General features: G+C 56.1%; 3 protein-coding genes across 7 annotated transcripts in view; 1 reads left to right on the top strand and 2 right to left on the bottom strand.

Moving 5' to 3' along the window:
- Positions 1-8,416, top strand: part of MRPS18A (mitochondrial ribosomal protein S18A) — a 16,166-nt gene extending 7,750 nt beyond the window's left edge. The window contains exons 4-7 of one of the 3 annotated variants that reach the window (XM_081828303.1): positions 1,834-1,941; positions 4,334-4,457; positions 4,700-4,769; positions 8,247-8,416. In XM_081828303.1, the coding sequence (XP_081684429.1) occupies positions 1,834-1,941; positions 4,334-4,457; positions 4,700-4,769; positions 8,247-8,307 (363 nt within the window). In that variant the 3' untranslated portion in view covers positions 8,308-8,416. Of the gene's footprint in view, positions 1-1,833; positions 1,942-4,333; positions 4,458-4,699; positions 4,770-7,749; positions 8,151-8,246 lie in introns of those variants that run through there. The other 2 variants (XM_006748957.3, XM_081828304.1) reach the window with 2 other exon arrangements.
- The window catches only part of POLH (DNA polymerase eta), a 277,794-nt gene that overhangs the window by 200,186 nt on the left and 55,919 nt on the right, over positions 1-21,689 (bottom strand). The window lies entirely within an intron of this gene.
- Positions 1-21,689, bottom strand: part of RSPH9 (radial spoke head component 9) — a 23,783-nt gene extending 2,094 nt beyond the window's left edge. The window contains exons 1-6 of one of the 3 annotated variants that reach the window (XM_081828302.1): positions 21,373-21,689; positions 18,158-18,323; positions 16,023-16,152; positions 15,391-15,543; positions 12,339-12,432; positions 8,522-8,748 (exon numbers count right to left, since the gene is read on the bottom strand). In XM_081828302.1, coding sequence (XP_081684428.1) covers positions 8,553-8,748; positions 12,339-12,432; positions 15,391-15,543; positions 16,023-16,152; positions 18,158-18,323; positions 21,373-21,599 — 966 coding nt within the window. In that variant the 5' untranslated portion in view covers positions 21,600-21,689 and the 3' untranslated portion in view covers positions 8,522-8,552. Of the gene's footprint in view, positions 1-8,521; positions 8,749-12,338; positions 12,433-15,390; positions 15,544-16,022; positions 16,153-18,157; positions 18,324-21,372 lie in introns of those variants that run through there. The other 2 variants (XM_006748958.3, XM_081828301.1) reach the window with 2 other exon arrangements.

Raw genomic sequence — 21,689 nt, 5'->3', positions numbered from 1 at the left:
GTTTTCACATGGCCTTCCATGCTTCCAGGAAATCTCAGCCACTCCACGGAGCTCCCAGAAGCCTCCGTAACTTCCATGTCAACCAGGGATTTAACCCTTCTGGCAGCCAGCCAAGCTCGGTCCTCCCCCAAAGCAGTCTTAACCCCAGGACGAGCCCTTAGGGTTCCCTCTTTGAGTCTTCCCCAGAATACTCCTCAGCCTTTTCACTGCTTAGCCTCAAAACGGTTCTTTTTAGGGGGCCCCCATCCCCTTTGGGCACCTCTTTTGGTTCCCTTATTCAAAGCCAAAACAAGCATTCACCCTAGGAACTCCATGCTGGTGGAGAAAAATATATCTGCCTTTTGAGTATGGAGTGTTTCTCATGTGAGGCGTCAGTCTGCTATTTGCAAAATGAACATGGAGACATCGTGGCACCGTGAGACCCACTGGGGGAGGGAAGGCCATCCGTGCCTCCAGGGAGAGCTATCGCTGCAGCTAACCGGGCATTGCTCACTTTTTGGGGTCTCACTTTCTTCATCTATAACATAAGATCATGAATCCTCCTTCACGAGGTCTTGGGGGTGAAATGAGGTGATACGTTTGAACCGTTACTAGCACAGAGCCAGGCATGCAATGGGGAGTCAATAAATGTTAGCCCTGTCCCCCGCCAGGCCCACCGTAACCCCCTCCCAAGACCCAGCGTGCACCTCCACATTTTCCCTAGTGCACTTCTCCGTTTCTGGCGTGGCTGCGGTGGCCTTGGCAGAAAGTCAGGTAGCAGGACCCTGCACAGCCCCCTTTCCCTTTTGCCAGTTTCTCCCCCAGGAGACAGTATTACTTCCCTCCCAAAGCCTCAGACCTGTCCCAACTTCTCCCTCTCATAATCCCTGGCCTCAATCAGCAAGGCTTTCTAAACTCCCCCTCTTGTAATCAGAGCCGCCTCCCAGATCATTGGCTTCTTGCACTTGGTAATTCCAAGGCTGTGTCACAGGATACAGAGCAATGGCGGAGGTCATTGCACACGTGGCCTCAGCAGGATTTGAAAGGTGGCATCCAAAATGATAAAAGTGAGGAGGGCAGGCAAATATATCTTCCCATGTGTGTTTCTAAAAGCGAGCAAGGAAGCAGGCATGCACATGGTACCTGCTTGGAAGGGCGTAGAGTGGGCTCTCTCAGCCTCGAAGCTGCTGGCCTTTGGGGCTGGCTAGGGCTTTGTCGTGGGGGGCAGCATGGTTAGCAGCTTCCCTGCTGGGTGCCCGGCGCACCCCATCCCCCAGCCGTGACAGTCAGAAATGTCTCCGACATTGTCCAGTGTCTGCCGGGGGGAGGCGGGAGGTGGCAAAATCCTGCCTGGTTGGGAACCACTGCTACAGACTGGCCTCTGTCACGTGAAGCTGGAAAGGGCAGTTTCCTCTGAGAAGGACATGGTATGTGGGATGGGAGGGAGACTTCCTTTTCACTGTGTATCCCTGCACCGTTGGAAACTTTCTACCTTGTGCAGGTATTACTTTTTTCCAGAGCGGGAAGCATAATGTTCTGGTGTTTTGTTTTGTTTTTGAGGAAGGAAAGGTAGCATTCAGCTGATAGAACAAACCCCTGCCTCTTGCCCCCAGCATTGTCTAATTGCCACGACGCTTGCATGCCACCAGGTCACGGCTCTGTGGCCACCCCGAGGTCCAGTAGGCGATGGCTGCAGAACCGCTGCCGCAGGGGAGGCGGAGAGACCTATTAGCCACTCCCACAGAGGCCCCCACAGATGAACTCTCCCCGGCATCTCACCATTTGGGGGGCTGCTCAAGGATCTGAGGCTCCAAATGCCCTCTCCCTCACTGGCTGTCTTTCTCTTCCTCCTAGATCGAAGGCCGGTTAACGGGGACTCCCAAGGAAAGCCCAAGCCCCCCTAACCCCTCTGGCCAGTGCCCCATCTGCCGGTGGAACCTGAAGCACAAGTATGGCTATGAGGTGAGCTGAGCTGCGCGCGCAGACGCCGGCTCTGCATGTCGTGGAGGTTGCAGTCCCTGGTTCACTTCAGCGGCTTCCCCACCCCCCAGCCACTGCTGCATCTCAACCCCGGCTGCCCCAGGGAGCTTTAAAATCCTCCTCGGGGCCCCACCCGCAGACACTGACTGCGCTTGGTCTGGGTGGAGCCTGGCCATCATTCATTTGTAAAGCTCCCCAGGTGATTCGACAGTGCCGCCAGGGTTGAGAGTCACTAATCCAGATCATGGCGCTGGTTGCATGCAGTTCAGACCACCAGGGCCCTGTAACCCCGTCTTGCAGGGTGTGTTCCCAACGGATGGAATCAGGCTCTCGATTTGGCTTTCCTCCTTTTATAAGGAGGGTATATTTGGAGAGTCCTCACTGTGACCTGAGGACACATTACTGTCTCCCTCCATACTGGAGCTACAGAGACTCCCGTTTGCTCCAGCTCCTGTTCTCTCTGTTCTCTCCACGGAAAGATGCTGATGGTGACTAAGAATGGGAACCCCCACAGTGCAGGCTCCGTGTCAGGCACTGTGGTACGCATTTACAGGCCCTCATTCACTTGGTTTTCACAATATCCCTATGAAGTAGGTACTGTTTTTATCCTTGATTTCCAGACGAGGAACTTCGAGGCATGAAAAGTTGATGAACTTGCCTCTCAGATCACCCAGCTAATATCAGAGCCAGGCTATAAACTCCAGGGATACAAAACCCAGGCAGAGCCTACTATCCTGACGACTGCTCTCCATCCTCGCTAGAAACAGGGCGGGCTTGGGGGAAGGACGCAGACCTAGAGAAATCCATACTTGTCCTTCAGGGTTCTATTGGTGACATTAAGCACCCTATTTTTAGGTTTCAGGTGATTAGGCTCTGGGCCAGTTTGACCTGCAAGTTGTCCCTGTACCGCTCTGTGGAATGGGATGACTAAAGGCACAGGTCCCGGTCAGGTGGTGGGAGCAGGAGCGGCCACATGCCCATGGGATCCGAACAGAATGACCCAACTAATCTCCTGGGCTGGGAGCCTTGGCTCCGGGCCACCGGGCGGGGAGGAGGGTGCTCCTTTCACTCTGCTCCCGGCCCTTCTGCTCATGGCTGCCCGGACTAATAGGAAACCTATAGGCCACAGGACAGTGTTCACAGCTTCTTGTGACATAGAAGTTAGGTGGGGTCGTGGCCGCACTTAGAATGCCAGCTGAAGATGGGGAAGTGAAGTCCACACCTGCCTAACCACCATGGGGCACTCCTTCTACCAGCCATTTCCAGGAAATGGACTTGGCTGTGTTTATCCAACAGACGAAATCCAATCCCCCCCGAGGTAAAGGCTACAGTTGTTTTCCTTTTACCCCTTTCCACTCAGGACACCGTTAGCCTGAGCTGCACAAAGCTGTCAGCTTGCTTGGCAGCCTACGGTGGGGGGCTGGGGCTGCGGGCCCAGTTTATTAGTACTGGATAATCCAATCCAAGTTCTTTTCACCAGATTCTAAAGATTACAGGGGTGGGAATTGGGGGCCCGGGTCCCTCAGGAGCTGTCCAGTGATTAAAACAAATCTGCGGTTATACAGCGAGGCGCCTGCCAGGGCAGCAGATCGGTTTGTGGGACAGGACTGCGAAGACGGGCATGGCGGGCCCCTCGGTGGGCGGGGCCCCCCTCTCCTTGGGGAAGCCGTGGCTTTTGTTTAACCCCCTCAGCCACCCTATGAAAGCTGGAAGGGGAAGTGGTCTCTTGGCTTGATTTTGGCTGTGTTTATCCTTGTGCCCTCGACTCGTCCAAAGCAGTCTGATGGTCCAGAGGAAGCCGGAGAATCCATTCACATCTGGCCACGGGGGCTTAGAAGATGTGGCTCTTAACTTCACCACCCCGATCCTCTCCTCCCTAGCTCGTACGCTGCCTGCACTTGCAGGGGAACTGCAGAGGTGGAGGGGCTGTCTGTGTGGATTCTGGCTTGTAGGCTATAGGGGTAGAAACCGTGGTGGTTTTTCCCCCTTGTGTGGAAATCTATGACACGCCCCCTACCTCGCCCAAGGAGAATAACAGGCCTTTCATTACCAGGAGAGATGCTGCCCGTGCTCTAAAGATGAACACTTTTTGAAGAGTTTCTGTTCTGTAATCTCTCAAAGATTCTCATGGAGATGCTGGGAGCCCTTGGGGTTGGAAAATCTGACCAACTTGGGATTTAGGTTTTGTTAGGGCAAAAATAGACCAGTGTGCAAAAGCTCTGTGTAGAGGGTGTGGTCCCTGGTTGGTTCCCGAGGGAGACATCAACCCCTTGGGGTGCTGGGGTAGGACGGCCTCCCCTGTAAGCCACGAGGCCCTGGTGCCCCGTTTCAGACGCCCACCGGCTGACTGACTGCAGTTTTCCGTTTCCCCTAGGATGTTCTGCTGCTCAGTCAGTTCCTCCGGCCTTGTGGAGGCATGCTGCCTCGAAGGATCACAGGCCTGTGCCAGGAAGAACACCGTAAGATTGAGGAGTGCGTGAAGATGGCCCACCGAGCAGGTAGAAGGCCCTCTCGGGGTGAAGAGGAGGGCAGAGGGCTACAGGCGCCATCCCCCCATCCCACCCCTTGCCGGCTGCCCCCTGGTCCAGCCCCTCCTGGAAGAGATAGGAACATCCAGAGTCTTCGCTGTACTCACCCCCCCAGTGCCAGCCTCCCACCCCCCCTTGGGCTTTGCATCTACCCCTGAGAGCTGCAGAGGGAGCTGCAAGACCATCCCATACGTGCTCTTGTCTCTACTCAGGTCTCTTCCCAAATCACAGGCCTCAGCTTCCTGAAGGATTTGTTCCGAAGAGCAAACCCCAACTCAACCGGTAAGCAAAGCCAGGTATCGCCACCCAGAGCATTCTGCAGGCCCTCAGCTCTCACTGGCTGGAGCTCGTCCCACAGCCCAGGAAAGCTAGAGTGCTCCCTTGGCTGGCTGTTCCATCCCTCCCCGCGTGAGCACCCACCCCCTTCAGTCCCAGCACTGCTGGGTGGATCCTTTGCACACTTCTGTGCGTCTCCCCTGCTGGCCTCAGACTCTCTCCTCTTCCCTTCCCGGCTGGGCACTTGGCACAGGGACACGAAGGGTAAGAAGGTCTGCCGGTTGGCCATTAGAATGTGCTAATCCCCGGTTTATGACATCATACTGGGTTGCTATGGGAATGTCAGAGCACTTCTACAAACTTTTCAGTATCCCAGCACGGGGTTATTAAAGGGCAAAATGAGGCCTTAGAAAGGGGAGGGCTCTTTGGGGTAGAGCCACCGCACATAGCTGTGCCCGTCTCGCACTGCAGAACTTCAGCCTCCATAGCGCTCCCTAGGGTCATGCGGTTAATCTGCACAGCTGCCCTGAAGCGGGCTGGAAGGTCCTGGGCTTTTGTAGAGTGGAGGAACGCCCCCAGACCCTGGAATCAATCAGTCTGCCTTCCAGCCAAAGCAGGGGGCCCCCTCTGGTGTAGGAGCAGATTCCCATCTCACCCTCAAACAGCCGTCCTGCCGTGAGCTCCCTGTCCCCCCGGCCCGGCCCCAACAAGACCACACTCATGTCCTCCCAGATCTGCAATAGCCCCTGCTCAAGAGTAGATCCAGGTCTATAAAATTGATTCTGGTCTTGTCTTCTTGTTCGCCCTGTCAACGGCCCCTCCCCTCTTCGGTCTGTCCAGCTACTACTGTAACTGCTCTCTCTAGGGGACCCAAGATGGCTGAAGCAGGGCAAGACAGCGCCTCCGCAGCCAACCTCCAAGGCTGATCCCCAAGAAAATGCAGGCACGGAGGGTGGGGGGCCAGGCAAGTCCAGCTTCGGATGGCTGGACTGGGGGTGCAGGGCCAGAGCTGGGTCTTCACTGACACCTCGCCAGCACCCTGGCCCCATGCCCATCTCCACCTGAACCTCCCACATGGCTAGCTGGGCCATCTGCCAGCAACCTGGGGGAGCAGGACATATTAACCTCTTCCTGTCTTTCCCGCTTGTGCTCTGGACCATTTGGAAGTTGAGCCCACCCTCCCTTCTGACTTATAAAGAGACAGCAGCAGGCCTAAGGACATAATCCATCCTGCCCTCAGGCCTTTGAAGCAAGGCCAGGCTCCCTCCCATATATCCGGTGTCCTTTAACGTGACACAGGATTGATGATGTGTGGGGGCTCTTGGGTTGCAAAAGGCCACTCTAGGGGGGAGGGGGAGTCCTGGCTACGAAGGAGTGTGATTCTCTTGCATCACGGGACTTTATGATTCCATCCAGAGGTCCTTGAGCTGCCGTGGACCGGCCCAGGCTCCGCTGGGCCCTAGGGAGCCACACTTCCTCCTTCCCCTGCCCCTTCAGGAGAGGTATGAAGGAGCCTTGGTTCTTCCTAGAGCTGGAGGGTTGCCCCGAGAGCTAACTGGAGGCCACTAACCACCGCCACCCACCCCCCCAGCTGGCTGTTTCGGGTGGCACAGCCATCAGGCCCAGGGCTAGCTGAAGCCCAGCTTCCCTCCACTCTCTCCGGGGCAGGGGGAAAACAGCCTGAGGGCAGCAGCTTTGGACAAGCTGGTCAGCCTCAGGTTCTCCCGGGGTCTTTGATCCCACTGCGCGTTTCTTTTAGGGAGCCTGCTCCCGCTCTCTGTTTCTTCCCCCACCCCCTCTGAAAACTGGGAGATGCTGGCTCAGGGGCCTGCCAGGTGCTCCCCTCACTTCACCTTCACCTTCACGCTTCTGTTAGCCCGGCACCACCATAGAGAAGCCAGCCGTCGGCCCCACCCACTGCACAGAGGCCTCCCTGTTAGGGGGCATTGACACGGACAGTACACGTGGAGAGCACCCCCTCCCTGCCCACCTCATACTTGGAATGTAGGCTAGCACTTCCCACAGCTTTTTATTTCCTCGCAGAGCTCCTTTGCTCCTTTCCCCTTTGCTCAGGACTAAGAGCAGGAAACCAAGGTCCAGGGAAGGGGAGCTCAGTTGAAATATGTAAATCGGTAATCATTTTTTTTAGTTTTATCTAAAAATTCTCAACCAAGGTGATTAATTTTTTAAATGAAAAAGTCTCTCATGCGAGGGTCTCTAGCGGCTGCTGGGTTGAGCCCCAGCCTAGAGTGGAGGCAGGAGAGGAGCCTGGCTTTGCCATAGCTGAGCTTTGAGGACGAAGGGTGGGCCTCTCTGGACAGGATCCAAATTGCATTCTGGATGGAGTAAACCCCAGTCCCAGCCGGCATGAGCCACTTTTCTGGGAACTGTCAGGGCCCTGGCCATCCCCAAAGGAGGCCAAAGGACTGTGGGCGGCAGCCATCTTTCCCCACCCCCCTCCTACTTACAGGAACCTTCCTGGGCTAGGTCTGTACCACGGGCCCTCACCCTTGGCTCCCATTATGAGGGTGAGGGGCAGGGGCCCTACACCAGTGATGGCCGGCCAGGGGAGCTCCTGGAAGGCTGAGGTGACAGAGTGAGCCAAGTGGGGAAGAGGGAAGGATCTCTCCAGGCCTTACATCAGCCTCTCCTCTCCCCATGACTGAGGCCAGAGAGGAATGATCTGCTTTCTGGGCAGCCTCTTCCTCCGCCTCCTCCCCCAGCAAGTATACACACAAACATTGACAACTCATAAAGATCAAGGGAGCGCGTGGCCCTGGGCTGCCTGACCCTGGCCACACACGCTTGCGGCAGCAAGAGCCCAGCCCATCTGTTTACGGCACACTCAGCCATTGCTCCCAGGAAAAGCCCCTGCTCCTTGAGAAGGGAAACTGGTGAAAGGCTTAGGCCCGAGGAGACACAACCCATTGTCCCAGCTCCAGCATGCACCCCCCAGCCCTCACAGCCACCTCCCTACCCTCCACAGGTACCTGACGCGCTGGTCTCCACGCTCTGTCAAGCCCATCTATAATAAAGGCCACCGCTGGAACAAAGTGCGCATGGCCGTGGGGTCACCCCTCCTGAAAGACAACGTCTCCTACTCAAGAAAGCCTCTGATGCTGTATCACTGACTGGGAGCAGGGCTCCCGGAGAACGTGACCAGAGTGCCCGCACTCCAGCCCCATCCCGCCACGGTGGCCCAGCTCCTCCGGCAGGTGCAAGAGGCGGTGGGACCGACTTCAGTGTCCCCAGCCCGCCTGGCAACAGCACCGGGAAGATGGCTGGGTCCCTGAGCAGCAGCGGTGGTCTCATGACCGCCGTGGGCCGTGTTCAGTGCGGGGGAACAGGAGTTCTCCCCAATGTCATAAACCAGGCTCATGGACTCTTGCCACTGGGTGTGTGCTTGCTGCCTGGGAAGTGCAGGGGGCTTGAGCCCATTTCTAGCCAGTTCTTGAGCACTGAGTCACTCATCTCTTGTGATAGGCCACATGAATGCCACCAGACGAAGTTTCCGGGCCAAGTGGGTTCCCATGCCCTGTGTTGACAAGCCCTCAGCTCTTCAGCTTCCTCCGAGGACTCCTGGCTGTCCCCGCCTCCCCCAGCCCCTTCCACCCACCATCATCTCCCTCATGAGCACATTCCAGCCCTCCACTGCTTGCTCTAGAGCTGGGTCCCCTGGCACAGCGGCCTGTCCTCAGAGCCTGGACACACCAGACGGGATCAGAGGTGTGGAGAAGCAGCGGGACAGAACAAACAGACCAAATTCACAGCCATTTATGAAAGTAACATTTAGACTCTAATACACTCCCCCTGGCCGGCCCCTGCTACAGCATAAAGGGGAGGTCTATGTTCTTCTCGCCGGTGCCCACGTAGATCGAGCCACAGCTCTTGGTGCGGGGAGCATGGAAGAAGGTGAGGCCTGGCCAGAGTAAGCTGCGCAGCACCACCAGGGCGTTGCCCCTCTCCATCTGGATGCTCCAGGACCCTGGGAGGAGGCGGACAGGAGGGGAGGCCTGGGTGCTGGGGAGCCACAGCTCTGCCCTCTGCAGAGGCCCCCCAGCCCCTTGGGCAGCCTGGCCGGGGTGCTACGGTTCCACTGGGAAAGGGAAGACAATTTAATTATCCGGCACTTTACTCCTCCTGATTGCCTTTTAGCCGTTTCACTGCTCATTAAAACCACTTCCAGAGGAAGGGCAAAGGAAATGAAAAGAGGTGAAGCCCACCCCGCTTCATTTTGTTCCTGTCAGCAAGGCTAGTTAAAGGTTGAATGGGGGAGGAAGCGGGAGTCCACAGGCGGGAGAGATGGGGCCCAGCTAGGAGAGGCTCTCTCCAGGCTTCCCCACTCAATACGAGGGGCAGCCCGTCATCGGTGACCTGCAGTCCTGACGCAGTTTGCCCTTCTTGCCCCTTTACTCTCTCGTCCCCAGTCCCAGAAGCCTCTGCTCTGAGATGGATTAGACCTGACCAGGGCGCACAGAAGTTGAGCTGTTTCAGGCCTCCCAGCTCAATAGCCCGGACTGGCAGCCGGCGGACTGGGAGCCATGCTTGGCGGGAGGGGACTTGGGCTGCAGCTAATGAGCCTTTGTCCATGCTGGGTTCTGCCCTGGATTTTTGCTCCCCAGACAGGAGCAGCCCAGCCTGGGGCTGAGTTGTGCAGCCATGAGGACTTGGCGGGAAGGGCCTGATCCGGCTCCAGAACCAAGGGAGGGAGACCCTGTGTGGGAGGAAGGAGCCTGGGAAAATCGCCTCTGGATGCAGATCTGGAGCTTCTATTCCCCTGCGCACTGAGGCCTCTCCCCGGCCCAGCCGCAGCTCTGCTCCAGGCCCTGCCAGAAAGGCAAAGGCTTTGAAGGTTTTGGTGTTGGAACAGCCAGTGATGCGCCGAGGCCTTCATCCGCTGCCAGCTCAGCCCGGCTGCTTGGCTCCCACCACCCCAGCTTCCCACAGGCCTCCTCCCGCCATGGCCCACCCTGGTCACTCCACACCCAACAGCCTCACGGCTCCGTCCCCACCCATCAGGGGCCACCCTGCATCTGAGAGACCTGACCCCCAGGCGCCCTGGGGCCCCATAGCAGCTCAGTCCTGCTCAGGGTGCCACCTGCCCGGGTCAAAGCCAGAGCTTTCCAGGTGCGTGTAGGTCAGCCGGCACCAAGTGCCACCACCACCTGTTCAGGAGAAGGTGCAGTGGAAGCCACAGTGTGGCCTTCATCCCGCTCCCAGGCCCACACAGTGCCGGCCAGATGGCATCGAGAGAGAAGAGGGCCCCTGGGTTACCAGAGCTCTGGCTGGGACACTGGGAAGAGGGGGCCCTTTCCTGGCCAGAGAAGGGGGTAGTGTTTCCCCTGGCTCCTACAACTTTCCTCTCTGAGCACCTGAGGTCGTCCACCTCCCAGACCTGCCCTCAGAGTTCTAGAGGCCCTAGCCTGCTGCTTTCCCAGTCGCTCGTTACAGAAAACAGATTGCCTGGGGGGAATGGGAGTGAGGGTGTGACAGAACAAAGTGTCCCCAGTGCATGGCATTCAGCTTTTGGCCAGAAGAACAGACCCCAGGAAGGTACGTTCCCAACCGCCCCCCCCCACCATCCAGTCACTCCCACCAGTGCCCAGAGCATCATCTGGGGACAGTCCCTGCCCTCGGAGCCCACAGCCACACAGCTCTCTTGAACTGAAAGCAGGTCAGGCTCTGCCTCACTTCTCTCTGCCCACCCAGGAGGGCAGCTTACAACCTGCCTGGGCCCAAATGCCCTGAAAGAAATGAAACCCTGGAGGCCTCGCTCTCAAGTTCACAGTCACCAGCACCTTGGCACACCCTGGCGAGGGCTGACCTTCCCTCGCACAACCTTGGCCACCTCCTACCTCCTGCCTCCAGTAGATGAAGGGGCCCAGACTGAGCAGGGCACCCCCAGCCCCCACCGAGAGCAAGGGGGAGCTGGCAGGGATGCCAGAGAAATGCAGTACCCCCACCGGGGCAAGGGGGCAGCGCCAAGCAGGCTGAAGGGTGCTGGCGGCGAATGGAAGTGGCATGTGAGGGGCCGGCCAGCCAGCAGCACTGCCTCCCTCCCTCCCTTGCATTCCTGTCACACTCCTGTCCTCCTCTCCTTGTCCCTGGCTCAGCTGGTCGCCCAGGAAACACACACACGCGCACAGACTCTCAACGTGCCAGGAGTCACGTAGCGTCTACCTGGAGAGCCCGGCACCCACTGTCACCTTCACCCACTTGTATTGCAATTGCTGGAAAGGCCGGGCCCAGCCACTGCCACCGCCTCCTCTCAGACTCCAGGGGAAGCAGCCTCCTGTGGCCTTGGTCTCTCCTAAGTCTCCCCAAAACTTCCCTCCTGCCCTCTGGCAGCCACTCTTCTCTAACGAGCTGTGTTTTGAGGATGTGGTGGGGGGCAAGCAGGTAAATCAGGGATGGAGCCTCTTGTCAGGAAGTCCTCCTGGGTTGCGTGGGCCCCAGGGGTCTCATAGGGCTAGTGGAAGCCTCAGGCTAGCCTCGGGCAGGCATGCGCATCATGATTACATTCGCGTGCCCTCCTGGAAGAAACGCAGCAAAGCTCTGAGATGGCGTTTGAGGGAGGGAGTGGGCCAGACCGGGGGTCGGGGCTCTCCAGCCACAGCAGATGGTTTTACACTTTCTCTTCAGACCAGCCCCACACAACTGGTCACACACACAGAAATGGCCATCGGTCACTTCTCTCAGGGTGGTCACTCCCCCCTCCCCCCACCAGGGCCACAAGTTATGGTCAAATCCCCTGATGGAAGAGTGCCCTACTCGATGGGCAAGGCCGGGCCTCCTGGTCCAGAAGGCTAAGCACCTGTCAGCCAGGCTTCCAAAGGGCTGGGTGGGAGGAGCCACCTGCACACACCCCCAAGAGAAAGCTGATCTGCCACGGTGTTCCCTTCCTGGTTCCAGTGTTCCTGACTCCCCCGTCGCCCGCCTCCTCCTCACCAGGCCGGCAGGCAGGCCCCATGCTGCCCTCTGCTGCCTGAACTGGGCATTGCTGCCTGGCTCCCGAATGCGGCAGCCGCGCAGCCCCGGGGCCGGCGGTTCCTGAGATCCGTGGGCTCCAGCCCCTGAGTGGAGTAAGGAGAGAGCCTCTGCCCTCCACCCCCCCATACCCGGCTCTGCTTCCCAGGACACCAGTGACCTTGTTCGTGAGGCACCTTCTATTTCACATTTCCACTTCCCATCCTGTTTCATGTGATCTTCCCAAACCTCTGTGAGGCAAGGGCAGTGTCTGGTGGGCGAGGGCATCCTGCTGCCTGGCACGCAGTACCTGCTCAGTGGCTATCTGCTGAGGAGCACTGAACGGAGTGCTGCCTAGAAATCTGGCCCGACCTGGTGCTCCATCTGCCTCAGCTGACTGCTCAGAGACAGGCTCAGAGAACTCCTGGCTGGCCCTTCATCCACCAGGATGATGGTTCTGCGCCCAAAGCTACCCACTCCCACAAAACTCTGCAGACCCCAGGGCAAGGCAGGATGGCTCAGGAAGGCATTGGTGGTAGTAGGCAACATCCCTCCCCATCCTGTCTGCAACCATGGCTGGTCCAGGAACAAGCTGCTGAGCTGGCCTACCTCCACGCGCACAGAGAACAGGAGTCCCCGGGGCAGGCCCAACCTAAACCACCCCTGCTAACAGGTGACCCAAAGTCCCCCTGAACAATTGCCTCTGTCCCAGAAAGGAAACAATTATCCTACCCGGGCAGAAAACGACTGTCAAATTCCACTCCTCCAGCCAGTGCTGGTGTCCCAGGGAACCCTTCCCTGGGATTTTGGCCCTACTTCGCAGCCAGGCCCATTGAGGCTGCTGTCTGCCTTGCAGGCAGCCTCCCAGCAGCTCTTTCTGCTCCTTCACTGGCAGGTAAGGAAGGGAGTCCGGGAGCAAAATCTGAGTGTGCACTCTTCCCTGGACCACCCACACTTCCACCACCACCCCCAACACCACAGCCCCAACCAAGTCATCATGAGGAAAAGCTGGGCCTGACTGCCTGGAGGTTTTCTGATAGTGGCTCTGGGAGGCAGGGGGCTGGAGGCCCAGAAGCTGTCATGTTCCCCAAGGTGAGGCCAGGAGCATCCCCCCTCAGGCCCACACACACAGATGCCAGGAGCCCTCAGCCACGAAGTCTCCAGCACTGAAGGCAAAGCCATACGCCAGGGCAGACTGAACCATCAGTTGATCCTTCAGCCCTGAGGCCCGCCGTATGGGCAGGATGTCTAGGGCCTCAGGCCACTGCAGCTCACCTAGCTCCCAGGCCCAGGTTCTTACCTCCTGATGAATTCACTTGCCGACTAGACACATCAGGGTGGCCCCAGCATCCTTTAGGAAGATCCCCCAAATTTCCATAGCTTACAACCCCAGCTGCAGGGAGAGACAGCTACCTCCTGTGTCCCCTTTATCCAAAATGAAAGGGCAGACAGGGTTGCTGGGGTTCCCTTAGGTAGACTTTGCTGGGTCCCCACACCCCATCTAGCTGGCTTTGGTCTTGGCTGCAAAGGCCCTGGCACACCCCTCCCTGCTCCCACCGCAGAGGATGAAGCTCCAAAGGGAAGGAGGCACTCTTGGGTCAGTCCCCTAGTCAGCCAGCACTGCGGAGGGAGTGCAGCATCCCTGGGCCCTGGAGCATCCGGCTGCAGGTGAGCCCTGGAGCAGGGCTTTCCAGCCATGCCCAGATTCAGCAGAGCAGGGCTACAGCCCCCAGATTAGCAGTATGAGGAGGACTTTTCTCAGCCCGCCCCTCAGACCCTGGTGCTGTGTCCCACCACCACAGTGTTGCTGGCTTCCTGTATCCACCAGGGATGTGCAGGCCACTCTGGCTTCCAGCCAGGCTGGGAGCACAGAGTTGGGGGAGATAACGGGAGTCTGGAAAGCGTGTCTTGTGGGGGAGAAGTGCCCCAGCCCCTACCAACCTTCTTTATCTCCCCTGCAGGTCCAGGAGGCCCGTGCTATGCTCAGGGAGGTTTGACTTGGGACCCCCATGTGGCAGAGGCCAGAGTGGCCATTCCTTGCTGGCAGCCCTTAGCCGCTTGGGACCATTGCCCGGCCCCTGGGGCACTGCAGGAGCCATGAAATGGCCTCCAGATCCCTACCTGGCCCCATACCGTCCTTCTGTGCACCTTATTGTCACAGCTCCCACCGCCTTGCTGTAGGCCTCCTACCCCTTGGCTTCCTCGGTCCTCTTGGCCTGCTCTGACTCCCCTCTGAGGCCTTTTTGCCACTAAAAATAACACTAGTAATAATGACTAATTTTCATTTGAGTCCTTACTATGTGGTAGGCCCTGCTAGAAACATCTTGTATATCCATTGACTCATTCCATTCTCAGAACAGCCCAATGAGGTGAAAAATACCAATATTCCCTTTTAGGAATGAGGGAATGGAGGCACAAGGAAAGTGGGGGGCCTGCCCTGGGATCACACAGCTAGCGAGTGGCAGATCTGGGATCCCAGCCGAGGCTGTCTGATGCCAGAGTCCCTGCCTCCGCCATCCCATCCCCTCCCCCTGGCTGGGAGTGCACATGCTCCCCAGAAGTGGTCCCCCTCATGGTGGGGGCAAAGATTGTCCTGCCGTCCCCACTGTCCACTGAAAAGGAAACACTCATCTACTTGACACCACAGTTCATGCCAGAGCCCTGGAGACTAAGGCTCACTGTGTCTGTCCTTGGGTTTCACTGTCCGAGCCTGCTTCCTCACCTGTAAAACAGGGATGAAACAGCGGCCCTCCCAGGGTGGCTGTGAGGGGGAACGTGAGATAAGGCATGGAGGGGGCTGAGCACAGCGCCCTGTGCACAGCAAGCAGGGCCATCACTCTCAGGAGTCACCATTCCTGTCATTATCCTCGTTAGCACTGCCGGCATCCATAGCAGGTCCCTGCAGTGCTCAGAAACCCCAAACGTGGGGAGGGAACGAGGCAGGGTGCTGTCTCAGCACCCAGGGCCTCGGCCCCACCTGCCCAGAGCCTGGCACCTGTTCTGGCAGACAGCCTCCAAGCAAGAGCGTCTTCCCAGGACACACACTTCTCTACTGGCACAGCTCGGGGGAAGGAAATGGGGTCCCTGTGCCCCCACCCCCCAACTGCTGGGGGTGTGCCTGGGCCGGCTGGGCCCTGAAAGACCTCTGAGGCTGTACGTTTTAAGATTAAAACCTACCCCGCACATAGCGGGAAGCAAATGTACAGAACTCATTTCCTTAGCAGGTGGTTTGCCCTTCAGTCGCTCAGCACCCACTCCCCGAGCACCGGCTACGTGCCGAGCACTGGATCTATCCCCAAAACTGACAGTTAGGATAGACGTGTGGCTAGTATTTTCAGGGATGTTTTCAGCGATGTTTGGGAGAGGATCCCCAGCCTGCCTCCTTCAAGACTGGTATGGAAATCAAGAGAGGCACTGAGAGACTTCCTGTGTGTGGAATCACATGGAAGACAGTGCCTCCTTTTGTCTGAAGACATGTACCAACTGTTTATTATGAGCCGAGCCCTGGATTGGGCCCTGGGGAAGCCCCCACCCTCAGGGAACCCCAGTGAACCACCAGTTCCCACTCGGGCCCTTGGTTCCAATCTCAGAGGAGAATGGCAGGTGGCATGACCCACTGCTCTGACCTGGAGGCAGATCCAATGTCCTCCAAGTCATAGGCTAGTACCTTTGGGGATGTCATGCTCTAAGGAGTCCATGAAGTCCAGGGAGGGGTCCAGGTCAGCCTTCTCAAGCAACGTCTTGTTCTTCAGCTCAACAGGCTCCCTGAAGTGGAAGTAGGAACTAAGCTTCTTGGCTTCAGATAAGGACAGTCCTAAAAAGAGGTGGTAGGTAGGAAGGGATGGTCGTGCCCAAACCCCACAGCCTCCCTTTCTCCCTGCATGAGGACCACATGGAGAGGCCTGCAAAGGACTCAGTCAGATACTGACAGAACTAAAGGGAGAAAAGGGAGTTGTGTTTTGTCAGCCCAGCCTTGCTCCAGACCCTGCGATGAGAAGACACCAAAGAGGAAGAAGGTGGGAAAGGCAGGGAGCCCAGATGGCCAAGCCCTGGGACCCAGATGGCCAAATGCTCTCCTACCCTCAGGCAGAAAAGAGTCAGGGTCCAGTGACTGGGCAGCCCATGCCAACCCACCAATGCCAGGCCATGGAGGACATCCTCCCAAGTGATATGGCCACAGCTGGTCTTTCTCTGAGGAAGTGGGACAGGTTCCCCAGGACTCCCAGAAATGTGTCTGACTATGCTTGGGAAGAGATGCCCTCCTGCCCTTGAGAGGGGCCCTGGAGACCTCACCTTCAAAGGTCCGATTGACGTGGATAGGTCCAAAAGGGGTCTTAAAAAGGGCTCCTCGGGGGATGACTGCCACAGCCTTGTCAATCTGGTCAATGACAGACACCAAGCGGGTCTCTTCCTTGATCTGGACCTGAGGAGACAGGAGACAAGCCAACCTGCGAGAGTGCTGTGCCCACTCACCCCTGGTGCAAGGGCCCTCTGCATGACCACCTGACCTGGATCACCACCACGTAGATGCCAAGTCCATGGAAAATCATGTTGGGCAAGCCCTCGCCTTTCCTCCTCTCAAGATTCCCTCTCTCACTCCCTCCCTTCCTTCTCTTCCTTCATTCCTCTCTCTTTTAAACTGGTAATACATACTGATGGTGCAATATTTAAAACTACAAAAAAAAAAAAAAATAGCAGTCTCTCTCACCCCATCCCCGACCCTCCAACTGCCCTCATTGGAGGCAACCACTGTTAATGGTTTTTTATGTACTCTTCCAGAAACATACCATCCTATCATCATATGTAAATGTTGCTTATTTTGCCTTTTTAAAATATAAACGCAATCCTGATCACTGTAGAATATTTAGGTAATATAGAAATAGTTTATAATATACTCCACAAAGAATTAAAACCATTCATCATCCACCTCCTAAAGATAATCACTAATAACATATTGGCATACTTCCTTCTATTCTCTTTTCTGTGCATATATTTAAAACAAGAGTCTCAGTTCATATAGTTTCAGATCCTATGCTTTGACTTAACATCTCTCAAGCACCACCCCATATTATAACATTTTCATGCGGATGAAATTGGTTACAATCAATATCAAGGGCAACCCTGAATAAAAGGACTTCGCAGCAATGTCTAGAGAAAAGCAGCACTTGACAGGGAAAACGTGTCACCAGGGGCCCTGAGAGTCACTCCGCCACCTATTTCCCCGGAGCTGCCCACTGGAATTTTTACACATTCGATGGAAACGAATGCTTTACACATGCCTAGCCCAGGGCCTTCACATAGGTTGCTTCATTTAACCTGTACAAGATTACGAAGTAGATATAATTATCCCATTGTTTGAGAAAATACACCTCAGGGAGGTCGAGTTTGGCAGGTGGGGTGGGGGAGAGGGGTGGGGACGGAAGTTGAGGCATCATAGGCCTCGACTGAGACTTTTGGCCTCACCCAGGTTCAAGGGCACAGGCTGTGCTTTGAACTCCAGGTTTGTCTAGTTTCAAAATTTGCACTCCGTATTTTTTGACCCAGCAGTTCCATTTCTAGGAACTGAAACTTCAGAGGGCATACACATGTTGGAAGTGACACCACATACAAGGTCATTTGGGGTGGCACTGCCTGTCAGAGCTACAACTCGGAGACGTCATGCATTTCCACGACGAAGACACGGGTCCGACTGTGGGACATTCACACACAGTAAAAACAATAGGGGAGGCTCTTTAGAGTACTGACATAGAAAGAGCTCCAAAACATATTAGGTGAGAAAAGCAAGATGCAGAACTGTGTGCGTAACGTCTGCCATTTGTTTTGTCTTAAGATCAAAAGAGACTATGTAGGGGTCAGGTGTTTGCTGAGGCTTGTATTTGCATCAAATATCTCTGGGAGTAGAGCTTCTGAAACTTTAATGTGTATTCGAATCCCCTGGGACTATGTTAAAAATTCCGATCCCGATACCAGCTGGAGAGTGTGCATTTCTAACTCCCAGGCCGTGGTGATGCTTCTGATCCAGACAGCACTTTGCGTAGCAAGACGTGGGCATGCACACACATGCAAAATGGGTTACGTTAATGTCCCCCAGAAAGAGGACCTGGGGGACTGGCAGACAGGGATGAGAGGGGCACTTTGCTAAATTCCTCTTTGTGCCTTCAAATTGCAAATCATGTGGATATATTATCCAGTAAAATAAAAACTGATAGATACGAGAGCCTGTGCACATCCCATTACCCCATAGCACAACACAGACCCCCTCCCCCAGCCCCCGCCCAGAGCCAGGCTCCCGACAGAGCGGCCCGTCCACTCTCCACCCTGTCACACAGGAGCTGTGTGGCTTTATGCTATTGCCCCCGTAATTTCTATTGGGCTGGGCTTTGGATGGCCCAGGCTCTCTCTGTCCTCCTGCTCTCGTCTTCACTCACCACTACTTCTTCTTCAAAGACCTTTTCACCCTCACTCATCTTCTGCAGCTCAGTGTGTTCATATTCATGCGAGGGGTCCCCCATGAAGCGGCCCTTCACCACAGACGTCTGCAGCACCATATCCTCCGTGGCCGGGGGCAAGAGGCTCCACTCCATGCAGTTCAGGCTGCCAATGACATCCCCATGATCCTGGTTTCCAGGCTTCCTGCCACCACCCCTTCTCTTGAGGATGAAGCCCAAGAAAAATGTTGGGAGTCACACCTCTCCCCTTCCAAGGCCTAAGTGCCTGTGGTGCACCCTACCCCCGTATGTGAGGCAAATTCAAATTTATTTCATCAAAAGTCAAGGTCACAAAAGCTTTGTAAATACCAAAATTCCAAAAAGCTTTTTCCTAGATAACTGCACTGTGAAATTCCTGATGAGCTTCTAGAAGCTGAACTTTCCTCAATTACAAGCGCTTCTGTTTTGGTAGGCCCCAAATTCATGCTCCGCCTGCCTACTGAGCCAACAGCATGGCCACATTCCCCCATTTCTCAGGAAAGCCGGTCCCAGGCTCCAGGACCTGTCCTCTGAGATCTCCAGCACTGACCAGCCCAGTCCCTTCCTCCCCACTCCTGCCAGGAGAGGGCGTCCTCCCACTCCTCTCCAACCCACTCAGCCTGTTGGGGTAGGCCTGCTTACCTTTCCACCCTTCTAGAACTCTCCACGGGCTCCTTTCTCAACATCAAAACTTCTCAGCTTTCTAAAACAACAGCCCTGAAAGGCATGCCCTGCTAGAAAATAGTCTTTTCCCGTCCCTCACTCCTCTCCTCCAGTTCTAAACAATAATCTCAGAACAACTGGCCCCGTGGAAGCCTTTCCTCCCCTCACCTTCACTCTGCCCACTACACGGTCACTTCTGCCCCTGCCACCCCACAAAACTGCTTAGGAGGACATCCTCAGGACCTAAAAACCAACAAATGCATCTCCCTTCTCTCTCCTCCACTGCCCTAAGCATTCCCAGGGATCTATTCTCACCCCTCTTTTCTCTCTGCAGGCTGGCCCACCTGACTCCCAAGGCCCTAGCTACTGCCTAGTTGGTATCCAGAACCCAACCACCTCTCACCACCTCCACTGCCCCCTGCTGGTCCAAGCCCCTATCTACTCTTACCTAGATACAACGGTAACCTCCTAACTGGTCTCCCCAAATCCATACCTGCTCCCCTTTCAGTCTAGTTCCCACCCAGCTGCCAGATCATGTCTCTGTGTAGAAGCTTCCGAAGACTTCCCATTGAGTCAAGTCCTTGCAATGCCCCACAAAGCCCTCTGGTCCCTTACCTCTCTGACCTCATGTCCTATAATGTTCCCTCCTCTCCAGCCACACTAGACTCTAAGGGTTTCGACCAACACTAAGTACACATCTGCCTCAGGGCCTTTGCGCTTGCCTGGAATTCTCTTCCCTCAGATGAACACAGAGCTCACTCAGTTGCTTCAGGTCTCTTCACATATGTTACCTTATCAGAGAGACTATCTCCGACCATCCTATTTAAAACAGTACCGCATCCTGTATTCTCTAGATCTGCGATCTTTGTGTTTATTTATTGTCTCCCCTCCCCCCCCACCCCCACACACTATAATATAGACTCCATGAAGACAAGGACTTTGTCTCATTTACCACTGAATTCCTTGTGCCTGGATCAATGCCTGGCACATAGTAGGTGCTGAAGAAATAAAAACTTATGGAATAAAATGAGTCCCAAATCTCTATCTTCAGTCCAGATGTTTTGTCTGGACTCTGGGTTTGTACTTTAATATGCCTCCTTATGACCCTGACCCGCCCCCCACAGTCACCTCATACCAAGTTCAATGAGGCTTTCCTAGTCCTGCTTCCTGAATTCTGTTCCAGTGAGTGGCACTAGGACTAACCCAGCCGCCTTAGCTTCTCCACCTCTCCCATTCAGGCCCAAGTCTGGCCAGTGCCACCGCTTACATCTTTCCAACCCATCCCCTGACCTACAGTCCCTCAGCTACCTCTCCCTTGCAGTCTCCTTCATTTGGACACTGCAACAGTCTCCTGGATGCTCACCCACTTCAGGCTGGCCTGAGCAGGCTCTTCTTGTTTAAGGTCCCTGAATGGCTCTCCAGCTCTCCATAGCCCCTGAACAAATCCCCAGACTCTCCATCCAGTCTACGTAACACCCTGGCCTGCCATTGTCAGGTTTACCTACCTGCCGTTCTCCCAAACACTCCAAGCCCACTCCAGCCAAGTTTGCAGAACTCTTCCCTCTAACTGGCATGCCTTTCCCCCACACCTTCCTGGGGAACTCCGGATCAACTTTCAGATCTCTCTTAGCAATTTTTATTTCATTGCTCTCTAGAAGGCCCCCCTCGGTCCCCCTTTGCATACCCCTCTATCCTGGGATTAACACTTTGCTTTAATTGCTGGGTTACATATCGGTCTTCCTTCCTAGGATGTGAATAACTTGGAGACAGGTGAGTCTTAGCCATCTTTGTAACCCCAAGTCTACAAAGAATGCCTCCAATCAATGTTGGATTGATGCATGGACAGATAAATGAAATCTCCAACTCCCTGCGGCTTGAATGGCTTGTTTTGTAAGGTGGTGAGCTTCCCGACGTCGCTGGGGGTAGTCAAGAAAGAGGCGGGGTGGCCTTGCAGGGAAGGTAGCGTCTGGGGAACTTCCCCCAGTTCTAAATCCCTCCTCTCCCTTTCTGCATTCGTTCTCTACTTCCTAGAGCGCCTCCTTTTGTGAGCCAACTCCTCCACCGAAGATACTTCTGGACCCGCCTCCAAACAGCACCTCATTACCCTTTAGGGCTTCTGACCCTTCTCCAAGCTGTGCTCTTCAGAATGCCAGGCCTGCACCCGGCGTCTACTCCAGGTCCCCATTCTCCGGGACCTTTCACCTTGCTCCGCCTCGGTTCTTGACCCTGTCTGTATTATAAGCCCACCTACGTCCAAATTTCTCTCCCCCCGCCCCTGCTCCGCGATGTTCTCAGGTCCCGGCCCCTTAATCCTCACCAGCTTAGTTGCGTCCCCGGCCCCGCCCCCTGGGCCCTTCTCCAATTGGGTCTCCCCAGACCCTGTCCACCCGCTGCCCGGAGCCCGTCGGCCCCACCCCTTTCGAGCCCTACCACGCCCACCCCTTCCCGGCCGCCCGGTGGCGCCCCCTTCAGGAGCCAGGGACCGCCGCGGCCTGCTAGGGCGTCGCCTCAACCTGTAGAGAGTCTTGCGTGGTGCGAGCTGGTCCTCACTCAGGCCCTGCGCGATGTAGTAATCGGCGACGAGGCCGAGGATGCGGCCCCAGAAGAGGACCCGATCGTAGCGGTAGTCGCGCTTCACCAGCGTAAGGGAGGTGAGCAGCGAGGCCCGACGGTCGGGGCTGAGGCCCTGCCCGCTGCCGGACGCCAGCTCCAGCGACAGCAGGAGGCTCTCCGCGTCCATTGCGCCCACGGCTCTGATCAACGCCCGCCAGGTTGCCAGGAGAAGCTGTCTCCATGGAGACCTAAAGCTCTGCCCTTCCGTCGGGCAGGA

Source organism: Leptonychotes weddellii, chromosome 8 (assembly GCF_054177405.1).
Source record: "Leptonychotes weddellii isolate Sample4059 chromosome 8, ASM5417740v2, whole genome shotgun sequence".
NCBI classification, from domain to species: domain Eukaryota; kingdom Metazoa; phylum Chordata; class Mammalia; order Carnivora; family Phocidae; genus Leptonychotes; species Leptonychotes weddellii.
This window is presented reverse-complemented; position numbering and strand designations above follow the sequence as displayed.